The 15,475-nt window shown below is 34.6% G+C and overlaps 1 protein-coding gene across 1 annotated transcript; it reads left to right on the top strand.

Moving 5' to 3' along the window:
- Nucleotides 1-276: 276 nt before the first annotated feature.
- Nucleotides 277-11,976, top strand: prxl2b (peroxiredoxin like 2B). Its single transcript, XM_052609268.1, has 7 exons — nt 277-474; nt 4,107-4,311; nt 5,108-5,159; nt 5,272-5,335; nt 5,577-5,652; nt 6,966-7,084; nt 11,575-11,976. Exons 1-7 carry the CDS (start codon nt 412-414, stop codon nt 11,599-11,601), a joined length of 606 nt encoding a protein of 201 aa, XP_052465228.1. The 5' UTR covers nt 277-411; the 3' UTR covers nt 11,602-11,976.
- The last annotated feature ends 3,499 nt before the right edge of the window (nt 11,977-15,475 follow it).

Raw genomic sequence — 15,475 nt, forward strand, 5'->3', positions numbered from 1 at the left:
GAACTGAAATTACTGACCTTTGATGTACAGGTAAACCACACCCTAGAATTATTTTATATGTTAAACCTAATCTTGGGCTCAAATATTTATATATAAAACCGTGTAATATTTAATATTCAGTTTGCACGGGGTAAATAAAATCGGGGTGTTAAGATAAGATGTATTGTTGCATAAATAATGACACAGAGTTGCCATTGTCATATTTATGTAATATGCCCCGCCCCTCAAGCGCATGGTTTGAATTCTTCACGCTGTGATTGGTCGATACGTGTGTCGCTCACGTCATGTCTTACACAAGTGGGCGTGTGTATATAACAGCGGCGTGTTTGTGTTCTTGCGTAAAATACAGAAACCACTGAAGGAAACAAGGACGAACCTCACACCTAAAGGCAATAAATAAACATTAAGAAAATGTCATCCGTAAATCTGACCAGCCTAGGAGCCAACCAACTGAAAAGCACCACGACTGGAGAGGTAATAATATTTTACGTGAAATGTTTCTCTTAAGTACGAGGCGAGTGCAGGGACTTTCAATGAATGAATCAATTACTAAACTTAAATAGTACAAAATAAACCTTATTCTTGAAAATAATTTGACAATATCAAGTTAACAAGTCGTTTAAATGACTATTTTAAGGTATTTTCATGAAAAAGAAAAATACGCTTCCTGTTCTGATGTTTCACGTGACTTTTTGAACATAAGTAATGCTGTTATAATTCTCTTGATTGCACGAGCTCTTTTCACACTGCACCTGTTAAAGGGATAGTTCACCCAAAAATCAAAATCATGTCATTAATAACTCACCCTCATGTCGTTCCAAACCCGTGAGACCTCCGCGGACACAGTTTAAGATATTTTAGATTTAGTCCGAGAGCTCTCAATTCCACCATTGAAACCAGAAAGGTAAGAAAACATCACCAAAGTAGTCCATGTGACATCATTGACGTCATTGGTGATGACGTAATGGCGTCACGTCTATCAAACATTCAAATATATAAAGTCAGTAATCAGCTTTAGTCAGTTGGGAACCTCATAATCATCAAAAGTTTACAATTAAGTTTTGCAACAACACACCCAAATACAGTAACATCAATAATGTGCATATGAGGATTTAAGCCTTGAAGATATAAAGTAAATAAATTAGGTGTCATCAGCACAGAAACCATGATCCACTTACTATACATAATCCATTGCGATGTATTTGTTATTAAATGAACTTACCTTTTGCCAGATTGCCCTTCATTCAAACCCTCGGATTACCCGCGCTCATAACATTAGCACAGAATCAGTTCAGAATCAATTACCAAAAGAACCAGTTTGGTTCAGATGCTCTGTGTGTCAGTCTGCTTCACACTGAATCACACATGCGCAGTATCATCAGCTCCTCGGTTCTCGATTCGGACGCGTCCGGAAAAAAAAACGGTTTTCAGTTCAGTGTACTGATGATCCGAAAACCGATGCAACCGGTTCTTGACTCGAGAACGAGAATCGCTCTAACCGGCACGTGCTGCAGTTCAGTGTCATCAGCTGCTCTACTCGTGTTCTGGTTCTATTTACTACAAACTCAATTTGTGAATGTGTCATCATTAACTATAAATACAGTACTGATATTTCATAAATCATCCCTTATTCCTATTAAAGTCTTTAGACTATTTTTAAGTCTTTAGACTATTTTTAAGTCTTTAGAGTCTTAATTATTGTCCAACTTTAATGAAAACCCTTTTTGGCCTATACATTATCTACAATATACAGATTAGAAACATTCAACTTACAAAAAAAAAAAAAAAAAAAAAAAAAAAACAGATGCAACCGGTTCTTTACTCGAGAACGAGAACTGCTCAAACAGTGGGCGTGTTCGTTCGTCATCTGGCTCGGCTCGGTGTTCATCTTCAGTTCGGTCTTCACAGCAGTTCAGTAAGTGTACTGTATGAGTAAATGAATTACTCCTGGATATTGGTTTATTCTGACTCAGAGGGAATGTCAGTCACGTTAAAAAAGTTAACAGTTTAAGTAATTTGTGGATTAATGCGTATTGGGGATGGGAACCGTTTCAAACGATTCAGTTCGATTTGGTGAACTGGTTCAACTGGTTCACTAAGAAGAACCGGTTAAATTGAATGATTCGTTCACTAATCGGACCTCACTAGTTGTGAGAGAGAGTTCAAAACAAAGCAGTTTGTAATATCCGGTTCACAAACGAATCATTCGATGTAACCTGATCTTTTTGAACCAGTTCACCAGATGGAACTGAATCATTTTAAACTGTTCGTGTCTCCAATACGCATTAATCCACAAATGACTTAAGCTGTTAACTTTTTTAATGTGGCTGACATTCCCTCTGAGTTCAAACAAACCAATATCCCGGAGTAATTCATTTACTCAAACAGTACACTGACTGAACTGCTGTGAAGAGAGAACTGAAGATGAACACCAAGCCAAGCGGTTGTTGTTTTTTTGAGAAAATTAAAGGCTTTTAAGTGCGCCTTATAGTGCGGAAAATATGGTATAACTGACATCTAAGGAAAATCCCAAATTCAGTATCTCAGAAAATTAGAATATTGTGAAAAGGTTCAATATTGAAGACACCTGGTGCCACACTCTAATCAGCTAATTAACTCCAAACACCTGCAAAGGCCTTAAAATGTTCTCTCAGTCTAGTTCTGTAGGCTACACAATCATGGGGAAGACTGCTAACTTGACCGTTGTCCAAAAGACGACCATTGACACCTTGCACAAGGAGGGCAAGACACAAAAGGTCATTGCAAAAGAGGCTGGCTGTTCACAGAGCTCTGTGTCCAAGCACATTAATAGAGAGGCGAAGGGAAGGAAAAGATGTGGTAGAAAAAAAGTGTATAAGCAATGGGGATAACTGCACCCTGGAGAGGGTTTTGAAACAAAACCCATTTAAATATGTGGGGGAGATTCACAAAGAGTGGACTGCAGCTGGAGTCAGTGCTGCAAGAACCACTACGCACAGACGTATGCAAGACATGGTTTACAGCTGTTGCATCCCTTGTGTCAAGACACTCTTGAACAACAGACAGCGTCAGAAGCATCTCGCTTCAAAAAGGACTCAACTGCTGCTGAGTGGTCCATAGTTATGTTCTCTGATGAAAGTAAATATTGCATTTCCTTTGGATATCAGGGTCCCAGAGTCTGGAGGAAGAGAGGAGAGGCACACAATTCACACTGCTTGAGGTCCAGTGTAAAGTTTCCACAGTCAGTGATGGTTTGGGGTGCCATGTCATGTGCTGGTGTTGGTCCACTGTGTTTTCTGAGGTCCAAGGTCAACAACACAGTCGTATATCAGGAAGTTTTAGAGCACTTCATGCTTCCTGCTGCTGCTGTAATAATATTAAACATTGTATGTAATAGATTTGCCTTCTTTGCCTTTTTTTTTTTTTTAAAGGTATATTTCACATAAGGTAAAATCATATAACCATAAACAAATAATGTCCATGGGCATTAAAAAAAGCATCCAGGAATTGTGTACAAATCCTTGCAACATGGGGCCGTGCATTATCATGTGGTGATGGTCGTGAATGAATGGCACTACAATGGACCTCAGGATCTCGTCACGGTATCTCTGTGCATTCAAAATGCCATCAATAAAATGCACCTGTGTTGATTCCAAATTCTCTGAAACATCTTTGGAGATGGCTTATGGTAGAGAAATTAACATTCAATTCATGGGCAACATCTCTGGTGGACATTCCTGCAGTCAGCATGACAATTGCATGCGCCCTCAAAACTTGCAACATCTGTGGCATTGTGCTGTGTGATAAAACTGCAGATTTTAGAGTGGCCTTTTATTGTGGTCAGCCTAAGGCACACCTGTGCAATAATCATGCTGTCTAATCAGTATCTTGATGTGTCACACCTGTGAGGTGGATGGATTATCTCGGCAAAGGAGAAGTGCTCACTAACACAGATTTAGACAGATTGTGAACAATATTTGAGAGAAATAGGCCTTTTGTGTACATAGGAAAAGTCTGACACTGATGTCACAGTTTCATGTTTAATATCATGGAAAACATGGAAGCCCATTCACTTTGAATATATCTTGTCGACATTTGTTCTGTTTGTCTCATGTCTTGTGTCTTAGATGGTGGAGATTGGTTCTCTGTGGCAGGAGCAGACGGTTGTTCTCTTCTTCTTGCGGAGGTTTGGTTGTCAGGTTTGTCGGTGGATGTCAGCAGAGGTCAGTAAACTGGAGAAGGACCTGAAAGCAAACGGTGTCGCTCTGATCGGCATCGGACCTGAAGAGACTGGAGTGAAGGAGTTCATAGATGGGGGGTTCTTCAAGGGAGGTGAGGATTTGTCACACATCTTTAGTATTGTTCCTAATTTCTTAGTTTTGCAATAATGTTGCTGAAATATAGACTATAGTAAAAATTCTAGGTGAGGGTGATTTTTTTGAAAATCTATTTGATAAAAGATAGAAACATTTAAAACTGGGAATAAAAGGAAACAATGAAAATACTAATTTATTTTTATTTATGATTTTAAAAACTGTTTTAAGAGATATAAACATTTAAACTTAATTAAAATGAAACCCTAAAAACTTTTCCTTTAGATTTTTTTATATATATTTTTTTAAATATAGAAACACTTTAACGTGTCAATAAAAGGAATGTATGAAAATACAAAACATTGAACATTAAACATTTAATTGTTTCAAATATTTGTAAACATTTTTTTTAAGTTATAAACATGGCATAATATTATGAAATGTAGGTGAAATATTTCAGATTGCAAGACATTTCTAAATGCTTTCTTGCTTCTATTGAAGCAAATGGTGATCTACTTTTCGAATCTTACTGAAATCAGGTTTTGTTAATGCATCTCCAAAGCAGGAGATACCAGATTAGAAAATGCAATGCTTTGCATTCTTTCTTCTGAAATAAGTGATAACCTCAGGTTAAGCACATTGTGTGGGTTTAGTGTTGAATTTATTGGTGATTGAATTCTTGTTTTTTACTGTAATTTTATGACCTGTTACTATGATTACCATGCCTGTGTTGACCTTAGGTTTGCCACTGATAAAAGCTATCATTACCATCTTCCTGATCCTGTGAATTTTTAACTTTCTCTTTGTTGTTTCAGACATCTACATTGATGAGAAAAAACAGTGTTACAGAGATTTAGGCTTTAAAAGGTATGAGGAAACTTGTAATGTATGTGTTTTTTAATATTTTTTGTATTTGTGTTATGGGCCGTGATGCAAGCATGTCAAAATGTACAAAAATCTTTCTGGTTTCCAATCTCAGGTACAATGCCATGAATGTGATTCCAGCTGCTATGGGGAAGAAAGTACGAGAAATCGCCTCAAAGGTATTTATAAAACATTACACGCTGCCATAAAAAAAAAAAAAAAAAAAAAAAGATTTATTGTAAATTATAATTCATGTGTAGTGATACTTTATAGATTACATTACTTTAAAATGCTGTCTTGTCTGTAAATTTTTTTTAAGGCCTTGTTTGAGGCATTAAATAATATCGTATTTCAAGATGTACATGCATTTTAAAGCATCTTTAAAATCTATTGATCCTTATGTTACACCCTTTCTTGAAGGCAAGTGCAGAAGGAATTCAAGGGAACTTTAGTGGAGATCTTTTGCAGAGTGGAGGCATGCTCATCGTCGCAAAAGGTAAAATTACAATGTTTTCTGTCATTTTCATGCATTTTCATTATTCTGCAGACACACTCAATGAAATGTATGCGTTCAGTCTTGTTGTTAGATAGGTGTGTTACTATAATGTTCTCTGTGAACTGATAGAAAACTGAAAACAAGAAAATCTTGTATCCTATGCGGTCTGAATTATTGTCACTAGAGGGCAACATGACCTCACATATATAAAATCTGGAGCATGCAAATCTGCTCAATGGTATGAAGAAATCTGCCAGTAGCAGATATTATCATTTCAGAAAAATTCCTCGATGTATAAGGTTTTGATGGGTTTCTGTGTCTTATTTTTTAAACACTGTGTGCGGTTTATAGAAAAAGTTCACTCAAGAAAGAAAATGTACTGAGTTTTGTTTCTTCATCAGAACAAATCTTGAGAAATGTAGCATTACATCACTTGCTCACCAATGGATGCTCTGCAGTGAATGGGTGCCGTCAGAATGAGAGTCAAACATCTGATAAAAACATCACAATAATCCACATGACTCCAGTCCATCTGCATGTTACTTGTAACAAACAAATCAATCGTTAAGCATCATTTTACAACTGAAAAATATTTTAAAACAAAATTCAGTAGAATGTGATGTGAGAGAACAACAGGTGATGAACTTTTTCCTTGAGGGAGGGTAATTTTGGATTATTGACTCATATTTTGGCCGGAAGCAATGGTTAAAAAAGCTAAAACGCCTTAATGTTGGATTTGTTTCTTAAAAACACACAGCTTTTGGATTCACAAGATGTGAACTGATGGACTGATGTACTGGAGTCGTGTAGATTGTGATGTTTTTATCAGATGTTTGAACTCTTATTCTGACGGCACCCATTCACTGCAGAGCATCCAATGGTAAGCAAATGATGCAATGCTACATTTCACCAAATCTGTTCAGATGAAGGAACAAACTCATCTATATCTTGAATCTTGAATAACTTTTTGTGCATTGTGGCATTATTTTCAAGAAAATGAAACATGTTCTCATCACTTGAATGCAACCGGATGTTTTTCGGGGTTTGTTTGCGATTCTCATTAATTTCTTGATGATTATCATTAAACTCTCATTACTGTAACATAGTAATGAGAATAATTACGTCTGGACACAATTATGTTTTTCTAATTAAAATCTGCTTAAATTATTAATTTCCTGTTTTAACAGGTGTTCCATGATGTATAAATACTTCACTATTTAATGAAATTTTCTATCTTACGATAATCTTAATTGTCATGAAAACAAAACCCGGAAATCCCAATTTAAAAAAAAAAAAAATGTCACCCTGTTCAGGTGGAGAAAAGGTTCTGCTGCATTTTGTCCAGAAATCTCCTGCAGACAACATATCTCTGGAGGACATCACCAAAGCTCTCGGGATCTCGGCGAACGTCCAGGCTGGTGAAAAGCCACAGGTAAAACATGAAGCATTTGTAAGGTGAAGCCTCAGATACTATAGTATAGCTCTGTTTATCAATCCATTCAGGTATTCTTCCTCTGCGGGATTTTATACTAACAGGAACAGCAGTGCAGTACACAATGATTTCTAATGGGACTGGATAGAAATTAATCAGGTAGAGATTTGTAGTTTTTTTTTTTTTTTTTTTTTTTCTTGTTTTTTGTTTGGTGCATTGATACAGATTTAATATTTTGTGCATTTATCAGCTATTCTACAGCAACTCTGAATGCAGAATTTGAAGCCTGAACCTTTATTTTATAATATTAGTGTTACTGTTTTGAGATTTCTAAAATAGTGTTTACATAATGTGAAACTTATTCATTTAATCCAGTTAAAAATGAGGTAAAGTATCTTTCTTATTTAATCAACTGGAATATATGAAAATAGGCATTACCACATGTATCTCACACATAAACTATTTTATAATTGAGTTTCTTAGCAAGAAACTGTCTGAGTGCTTTTAAATGACTCGCATTGACATTTTGATGTATAAAATGACTCACTGAACAAGTGTTTATTATATTAAGGTCAAAGAGCAAGTGTTTTTTCTCTATTTTTAGGTTTTTACTTTAATTGACTCCAGAAATGTGACCATACTGTTACATTAGCACTTGTTTTGAGGCCATTATAAATGCTCTTATTGAGTAGTGTTGCTTTTCAAGGACAATTACACTTTGGTTTTTACTGCAGTAAAGAATATTTGGTTTGCATTGATCCATGCAAGCACACAAGAGCCAATGTTGGAGCACAGATGCTTATGTAAGTGGATGTTTGAACAAGTGAAGTGATTGTAGTACAGAACAGAGTCTTGTTGTGAGGCTGATCTCCTGGTTTAACATGATCTTAACCGCCCGAGTTTCCATTGATGCACCTGGGAGTGAGATTACAGAGGGCTCATATTACAATGAAACCCACTAAAACCAACTGATGCATTTCCCTAGGCTGCTATTTCTGCTGCTGGTTATTACAGGGGTTTTTTACACAGACGTGTAGCTTTTAAAGTAATGCGTGGTCTGAGGTTAGGAGTTAACGGTGGTATCCTGGAGGAAATGACACTTTTGGCCTCTCTCTTCCTTGACGAGCTCAAGATTAGATGTAAACGAAACTAGCATGTTCACATGGTGCCATGTGTGTCCAGTCTAAAAAAAAAAAAAAAAAAAACGTTCTGCAGAGAAATAGAGTAGCATTCGCTATCGCTAAAAAAAAAAAAAGCAATTTGTTTCAGGTGCTGATATTTTGTATGGCTAAAAGTAAGATGAAATTTGAATGGCTGGTAACGTAAAACAGTGATATAAATAAAACAGTATATCAGATAAAATTATATATAAAATGATATATCTGTGTTATATTTAAATGCTTAGTTTTATGATCTCTATATGCGTTTATGATCTATATGATGTAATGCAATAAAATTAAGATTGCGAAATTAACAAATAAATGCTACTTAAAAGCCTGATGATCATATTCAATACTCATGCATAACATGATTTTTCAAAAAAAAATAAAATAAATAAAAAGTATAAAAGTATAAGTTATTATATTTATTTGTGAGTATCATAAAGTGAATGTTTTTACAATTATATTAAAAGGTCTTTTATTTTTTATTTTTTGCTAAAAAGTATAATCTACCAGTCAAATGGCTTAAAGCATGTAGTAGATTACGGACAACAGGTTTTTCAACTGCGTGATAATTTAGAGGCACTTGAAAAGTGTGTATTTATGAATAAACAAGACCTGCAGCTTTAAAGGGTTAAAAGTAGAAATCTTCGGGTTTCACCCTTTATAAAAGCTTTTTAACCATAGTATGTGTAGATGGTCAAGTCTGTGCACAAAACAGACTTCATATATAGTGCACAAGTCAAACTGACTACTTTTATTGTGCTCTGTTGTCATTATGTGAGCTTAACTATCCCAGTCCTCATTTACCTTTTATTATGTTGATTGCATGTAAGAAAGAAAGACATGCATAAGAAAATGATAGTTTTGTTGTATGTTCCAACTGAGAATTTCCTTACATTACTTTTACCTTTATGTACAAATACAGTCACTCCAAGAAGTATTTGGACATTGGATGTCTTTGCATTACATGATAAATGATGTAGTCCTCTAGTTTTCTGGCTTGCATGCACAGGACTCCCATAGTAAATCACCATCTTGCAACAATTCAGAGGTTACACCACATAGTTTTTATTCTGAAAGACAGCGGTTTATAAAAAATGACCAATAGGGATTCGGTTTTATTAAGATGGGTGGTTCAGTAGCATAATGGTATATGAACCAAAAAAGATACTTAGAAATGTCCTGAAAAAAGTTTGTGGTTCTTCAGACAAAACATTTAATTCTGAAATGACGAAAGAATGTATTTCTTCGTCAGTGGTTCTTGTAATTTGTATAAAAAATGTCTTCATAAACAGTGAAACAAAAGCCTGTTAAATATATATATATATATTCCACTGCTATTTAGGATCACTGATATACTACTATAATTTTAAAATTAAAGTAACTAAACTGAAAATATAAGATAACATTTTAGCGATTTCGTTGTTTTTTTTTTAATATGCAATTTATTTATTTATATTTATTAGTTTTAGTTTTATTTAATTTAGTACTTTAAAGAAAATGAGAAATAACTAACTGGAATAAATTGTTTACTTTTCTGTATTTTTAAAAAATTATATTTTAATTAGGAATTTTATTTAAATTAACAAAAAGAAATTATTTTGTGGTTTTAGTTTTAATTAATGATATATCATTGCAACAAATTTGTAGCTTCTAATTATTGAAAAAAGAATATATATTTGTATAACAATTCTAATTAAAAAAGTCACGCAAGAGATTTCAATTCATTTCATCCGTGTTTTCTGTGCAAATTGTGTCATGGCATATTTTTAGCATGTTTTTTTTCTGTGCTGGTCTATTGTGGTCTCATTTGTTTAACTTCATGCCTAAGTCAAAAGTCTGGTTTTAGGAAGGGTGTTTTGTGTCGTACCACACCCCTAAAACTACCAAAAGACATTTAGTCCATCCAGAGAATAAACATGGTGTCAGTCAGCAGCATATCTCTGAGAAGATTGTCCAAAAAAGTTTTCTTACACCACCTCAGGAAGGAAAGGTCCCAAACCCAGTGTCGTCACTGAATGACACGGGACAGTCTCAAGAGAAATGTTTCTGGGGATTGAGTAGACTTCAGACACTCTCCGAAAAAAGGGTCCAAAACTCTCTCTGTGGCGCTACTCTTTCAAAAGTGTAGACAAATTGTAATAAAACGATAATTGTAGTTCGTAATCTGGATTGCACATACTTTTCGATAGCGTTTGACCTAACTTGTTCATCACATAGGTTTGAATGGGATTACTGTGTACCGAAAAACAAAAGAAAAGAAAATACAGTCAATTCTTTATCAACATCATGAAATGCATTAAGCATTAACTGCCATTGTGTGAATAATATGTAAACATGTAATCCATAAGCTAATTGTGATCTTGATTTCAGGCATTTAAAAAGAACTATAAAAAGAACCCAGCTCTGCTTATATGTACATTTTAGGTACTAACTAATATGTACCATGTAAGGGTAATTAAGGTATAAATATGTACCTTTTTGGTGCTGCCCCAATGACAGCGCTGTACCTATTTATTTATTTTTATTTTTTTTTCTTCTAAAAATGTTCTCTCATGTTGGCAGACTTTTGATTTCAGCATGAAGTTTAGCAAACGAGAGCACAATAACTGAATAAAGACACTGTTGACATCTGTAGAGCTGCTTATAGATGAATTTAGCATGTTTTATAATGTCATTTTTATTGTATAAAGCGCTGTATAAATAATTGCCACTTGATTTTCTGTACAGAACTTAATTCTTCAGTATTCAGTTTTTTGTATTCTGACATGAGATGAATCTCAGAATTAAACGGTTTGTCAGAAATGCATAACTCTGCTCAATCTGGTAACTGTGAAATATTCTATTAATATAACTAAGTCAAAAGACGCACCACAGCTGCTCTTTTAGAATAGATGTTGCTTTAAAGTTCAATAACAGGACGTGCCGCAGGCCTTGTTTACCCATAAAATACCATCGGCGTCATCTTTATCGATGCCATTTCCTCTGGAGTGTGAGATGCGAGTGACTTTCACACGGCCGTAAATGCATTCACAGTCTGACCTGAGAGTCTTAGTTATACTTTGCTTTTAGCTTAAAAAATGGACTTTCCTTAATTAAAGGGTAAGTTCCCCCAACAAAATGCAAATTCTTGTGCCTTTCCCAACCTGTATGCCTTTTTCTGCTTCATCAAACACTAATATTTTTGGAAAAATATGTCCACGTTGTTTTCCTTTGTGCATAAAATAAGTCAATGAGATCCAGTGTTATATAATACTCAAGTTTAATAATTCATTTTCACACCATCAACCAATTTAATAATGATTTTCCATTTTGTGTTCTTTACAGTGCAATGAAGATGTTTGCACACGATAGAAGATTCATAGTTCTTCAGGGATGCATGGACTGTGATTTCTGGTTATCCAGTGTTGTATTCCCACTAAACTGACTCAAATCATCTTAACTTTTATATGATATGTTGGTTTCTATATTAAAATATAATGCAAGAACTTTAATATGCATTGTTGATTACTAATCTTGCTTTGTTCCTTAATTTTTTGGACAAATGATCAGCCATTGAAAAATAGTTTGTGTTATAAGCTTTGAATTAGAGCTAAAAGCTACTCCTTTAATGATTATTTTTATAAACCTATATTTATTATGATTTTCTCCAAACATGTCTGACCAAATGTGACTTGTTAATTAAAGAATGTGAATGATATTGAATATATTAAAACTCTTACCAAAGTATATTTGTGTTTTTAATGTATGAATGTCAATGTCTAAAAGCAAAACAAAAAAACAATGAATGCAGAATATATTTGTTGCTTTATATGAGTTTATTTTTGAAGCTTACATCATTTCATATATATCATAACAATATTTCAATGTTTAATGTAGCTAAATAACATTTTTAAGCCATATATTTTTGCTTGAACAATCAGTATTGGCAGAACAATATAATTACAAGGCATTCACTTGGAAAGTCATTAAAAGGTATATGGTCTCTCATGTAATATCAAGAGCAGTTCTGACAGTAAATGTTAACTGAGGCGTTTCAGAAGTCAACATGTCTATGTATACAGAATAAGACCAGCCCCAGACATATTCATATAGCAGCATCTGTGGTCATGTGGCATATTGTAATATGAGGGAGAATCTCACAAAACATGCAAAGAACATGTCTATTTCAACCACCAAAAAATAAAAACTATTTAAGTGTCAATCATAATAAATAAATAAAAAAATGTCTGTCAATGTCAAAAAATTATGACATTTTTGACATTGACACACACACAGATATATATATATATATATATATATATATATATATATATATATATATATATATATAAAACAGGCTTCATTTTGGACATAAAGAAAAGTTTATGGATATACCTGTACTTTTCTTCTTTTGATTTTGTGGCGAAACGTAACCTGGACATGTTTTCATGAGATACATCTTTGAACTGAAAAATACAATGTAAAAAATAACAACGGAATCTGTAAAACCAAATTGTGAATCATTCTTGTGTCTGACGATTGTTCCGTAGTGCACTGAAGAAAGTACATAATTCCTGATTTCAGAATTAATCATAATTCATATAATAATAATGATAAGCTTATTTCTAACGAAACGCTTTCAAAACTTGCTAAATGCTAAAAATTCACACAAATGCTTTTTTTTTTTTTTTACAATTCACACTTGCCGAAGTTTTGATAGCTACTTATTTTCCCTTCAGGGCAGATTTCACAAGATACAAAATGGCTATTTTAAAATGAGATTTGCTCAAAAGCACATCAGCAATCCTTGGCACAAATATGTTCTTTAATGCGGTATAAAGAACAGGTAATTCACATCACATCTCATTTTATTAGTTTGCAATATAACAAATGCCTCAAGGCCAGATAAAAATGCACAAATATGTGTCTGGCTGATGTATGCATGCTATTATGGAGTTGATAGTGTTGCATATTCATCTGTAACATTTTGCTATAATGCACCTTTATAGCATTGACGTCATTGGCAAGTAAACCAATTGTGCATAAATTAAATTTTATACAGGTATTGTTTCTGAATCACACTGGATTCTGTGCACGCCAGTATCTGCCCTAGTAAAAGCTCAAATCTTTCCAATTTAGATTTTTAATGAAACCCTAATTTATTTGTACCAAAGTTGCTTGCATTCAATATATCGCTTGTTTCGTGTGCATCAAACAGTACGTGCCATAACAGAGGTGTCGAGGTGTAGATTGGCTAGCAATGAAGCTTTCAAGGTAGATATGAACATTCAATTGACTAAAGTCTTTGTCGTGAGAGATAACAGTCATAATCAATAACCCAAGGCAATATTGACTCTGCTATAAGCTTTCAGAAAACTTGACAAAGCATTTCTTCTCCTGACACCCGTTTGATCTTTTCCAGCATCTCATTCTATCATTACTGCTTAATCAAGATGGAAAATAACAGTCACCGGCTTTGACCGGATTTCTAATGTGATAAAAAGTGTCCATTTGAGAGACAACTGCTGCCTGTGGCTTCGTCCGCTACGCTCCAGCTAACACATGAACCCCCGCTGCCCCATTAACACACATCTCAGATCAATTTATGAAATTACGAGATATGACTTTGCCTAAAATTACCAGCCCACTGCCCGACAGATCCTTGAGGGAGAACTTTGCATAATGAATCCTTTTGGTTACATATTCCCTGCTGGAAAATCATGGTTTATGTGCTTTTAGAGTTGGTTGGAGTTAGTATAGATGGTTCATCAGATGGTCTTTGGCCTGGTAGACCATCTTGGCCAGGCTAGAAAGTGTTACCAGCTACCATGGTCTATGCCACATTTATGTACAAAATTACACATTCCCTGCTGAAAAATCAATATAGTTTGTGGTTTTATGTGATTTGTACTTGGTGCAAACTAGTCTAGATGGTTCATCAGCAGGACTTTGACCTGGTTGACACATCTTTGCAAGTCTGATTAACGTTAGAAGACCATGTGTTCCTGTGGCTTAGTGGTAAAGCATTGCATTAGCAGTGCAAAAGATCATGGGTTCAATTCCCAGGGAACACACATACTGGTAAAAATGTATAGCCTGAATACACTGAAAGTTGCTTTGGATAAATGCAAAAGCAACTGAACCACTTTATGGTGGTATGACTTGTATTTTCCACCAGGTTTAAGTGAATATTCACACCAATGACCATTATAAGCAAAAAAATAAATAAAAAAATTGGTAGTCTAGATACACTCTTAAAAATAAATGTGATTCAAGATGCCACAGAAGAACCTTATTTCGTTTAAATGGTTAAATAAAGAACCTTTAACATCTGAAGAACCTTTCTGTTTGATAAAACGTTCTTTGTGGTGAAAGAAGGTTCTTCAGATTACAAAAAGGTAAGAAAGAGATGGTTCTTTAAAGAACCTTTGACTGAATGGTTCTTATTAGAACCAAAAATGGTTCTTCTATGGCATCGCTTGAAACATCTTTATTTTTAAGAGTGTGGTTCATCAGCTGGAGTTTGACCTGGTCTTTTCCTAGCTGGTTACAGTTAGTAGACCAGTAAAAAAAAACAGCTACAATGAAAAAATAAATCAATAAAAAATAAACACTTTAACCTGTTTTTCCAGCAGAGTTATGTGACGTGAACATTTACACCAATGACCATAATCAAACAAAAATGGTTAAAGAGTATTAAAACTCAGTTATGAAAACAAGAAAATGATTGCAAAATGTGTTGCTTTAGAAAATTATCTTGATCTGAAAAAAACCCATCTTTCTGTATCTTAATGCTTCAGCTGTTTTTAAGAATCCCGAATGAAAACCAAACCAGGAGGATTGAACAGTTCAAGCTCCCTCAGTCTCTCTGGATCCGATCCTTGTCCCTAAACATGCTAAAACATTGTGTTGACATTAGGAATGAACAGAAATGCTCCCTGGCAGAACGAACAACTTACATGAAACAAACAATCAGTCTGAGTGACCCGTTGTGTCTAATTCATTCCTGTATTGCAGCACTTCCTGCCATTATCTGCTGGCTTTACCAGAAGCCCGTCACGTAAATGCAAGGCAGCCATGAATCGAAGCTATTTACGGACAAAAACACACAAAGCCTGAAGCAATACGGTTTTAACAGTCTTAAGGTTGTCATGTAATTGTAAACACGGGTCCTTTTACATAACGCTAAGCCCTCGATTTTAAAGAATGAAAACGTACTGTAGCTCGCACATATACATTAGGATTT

The sequence above is a fragment of the Carassius gibelio genome, chromosome A11, assembly GCF_023724105.1.
Source record: "Carassius gibelio isolate Cgi1373 ecotype wild population from Czech Republic chromosome A11, carGib1.2-hapl.c, whole genome shotgun sequence".
Taxonomy (NCBI): Eukaryota; Metazoa; Chordata; class Actinopteri; order Cypriniformes; family Cyprinidae; genus Carassius; species Carassius gibelio.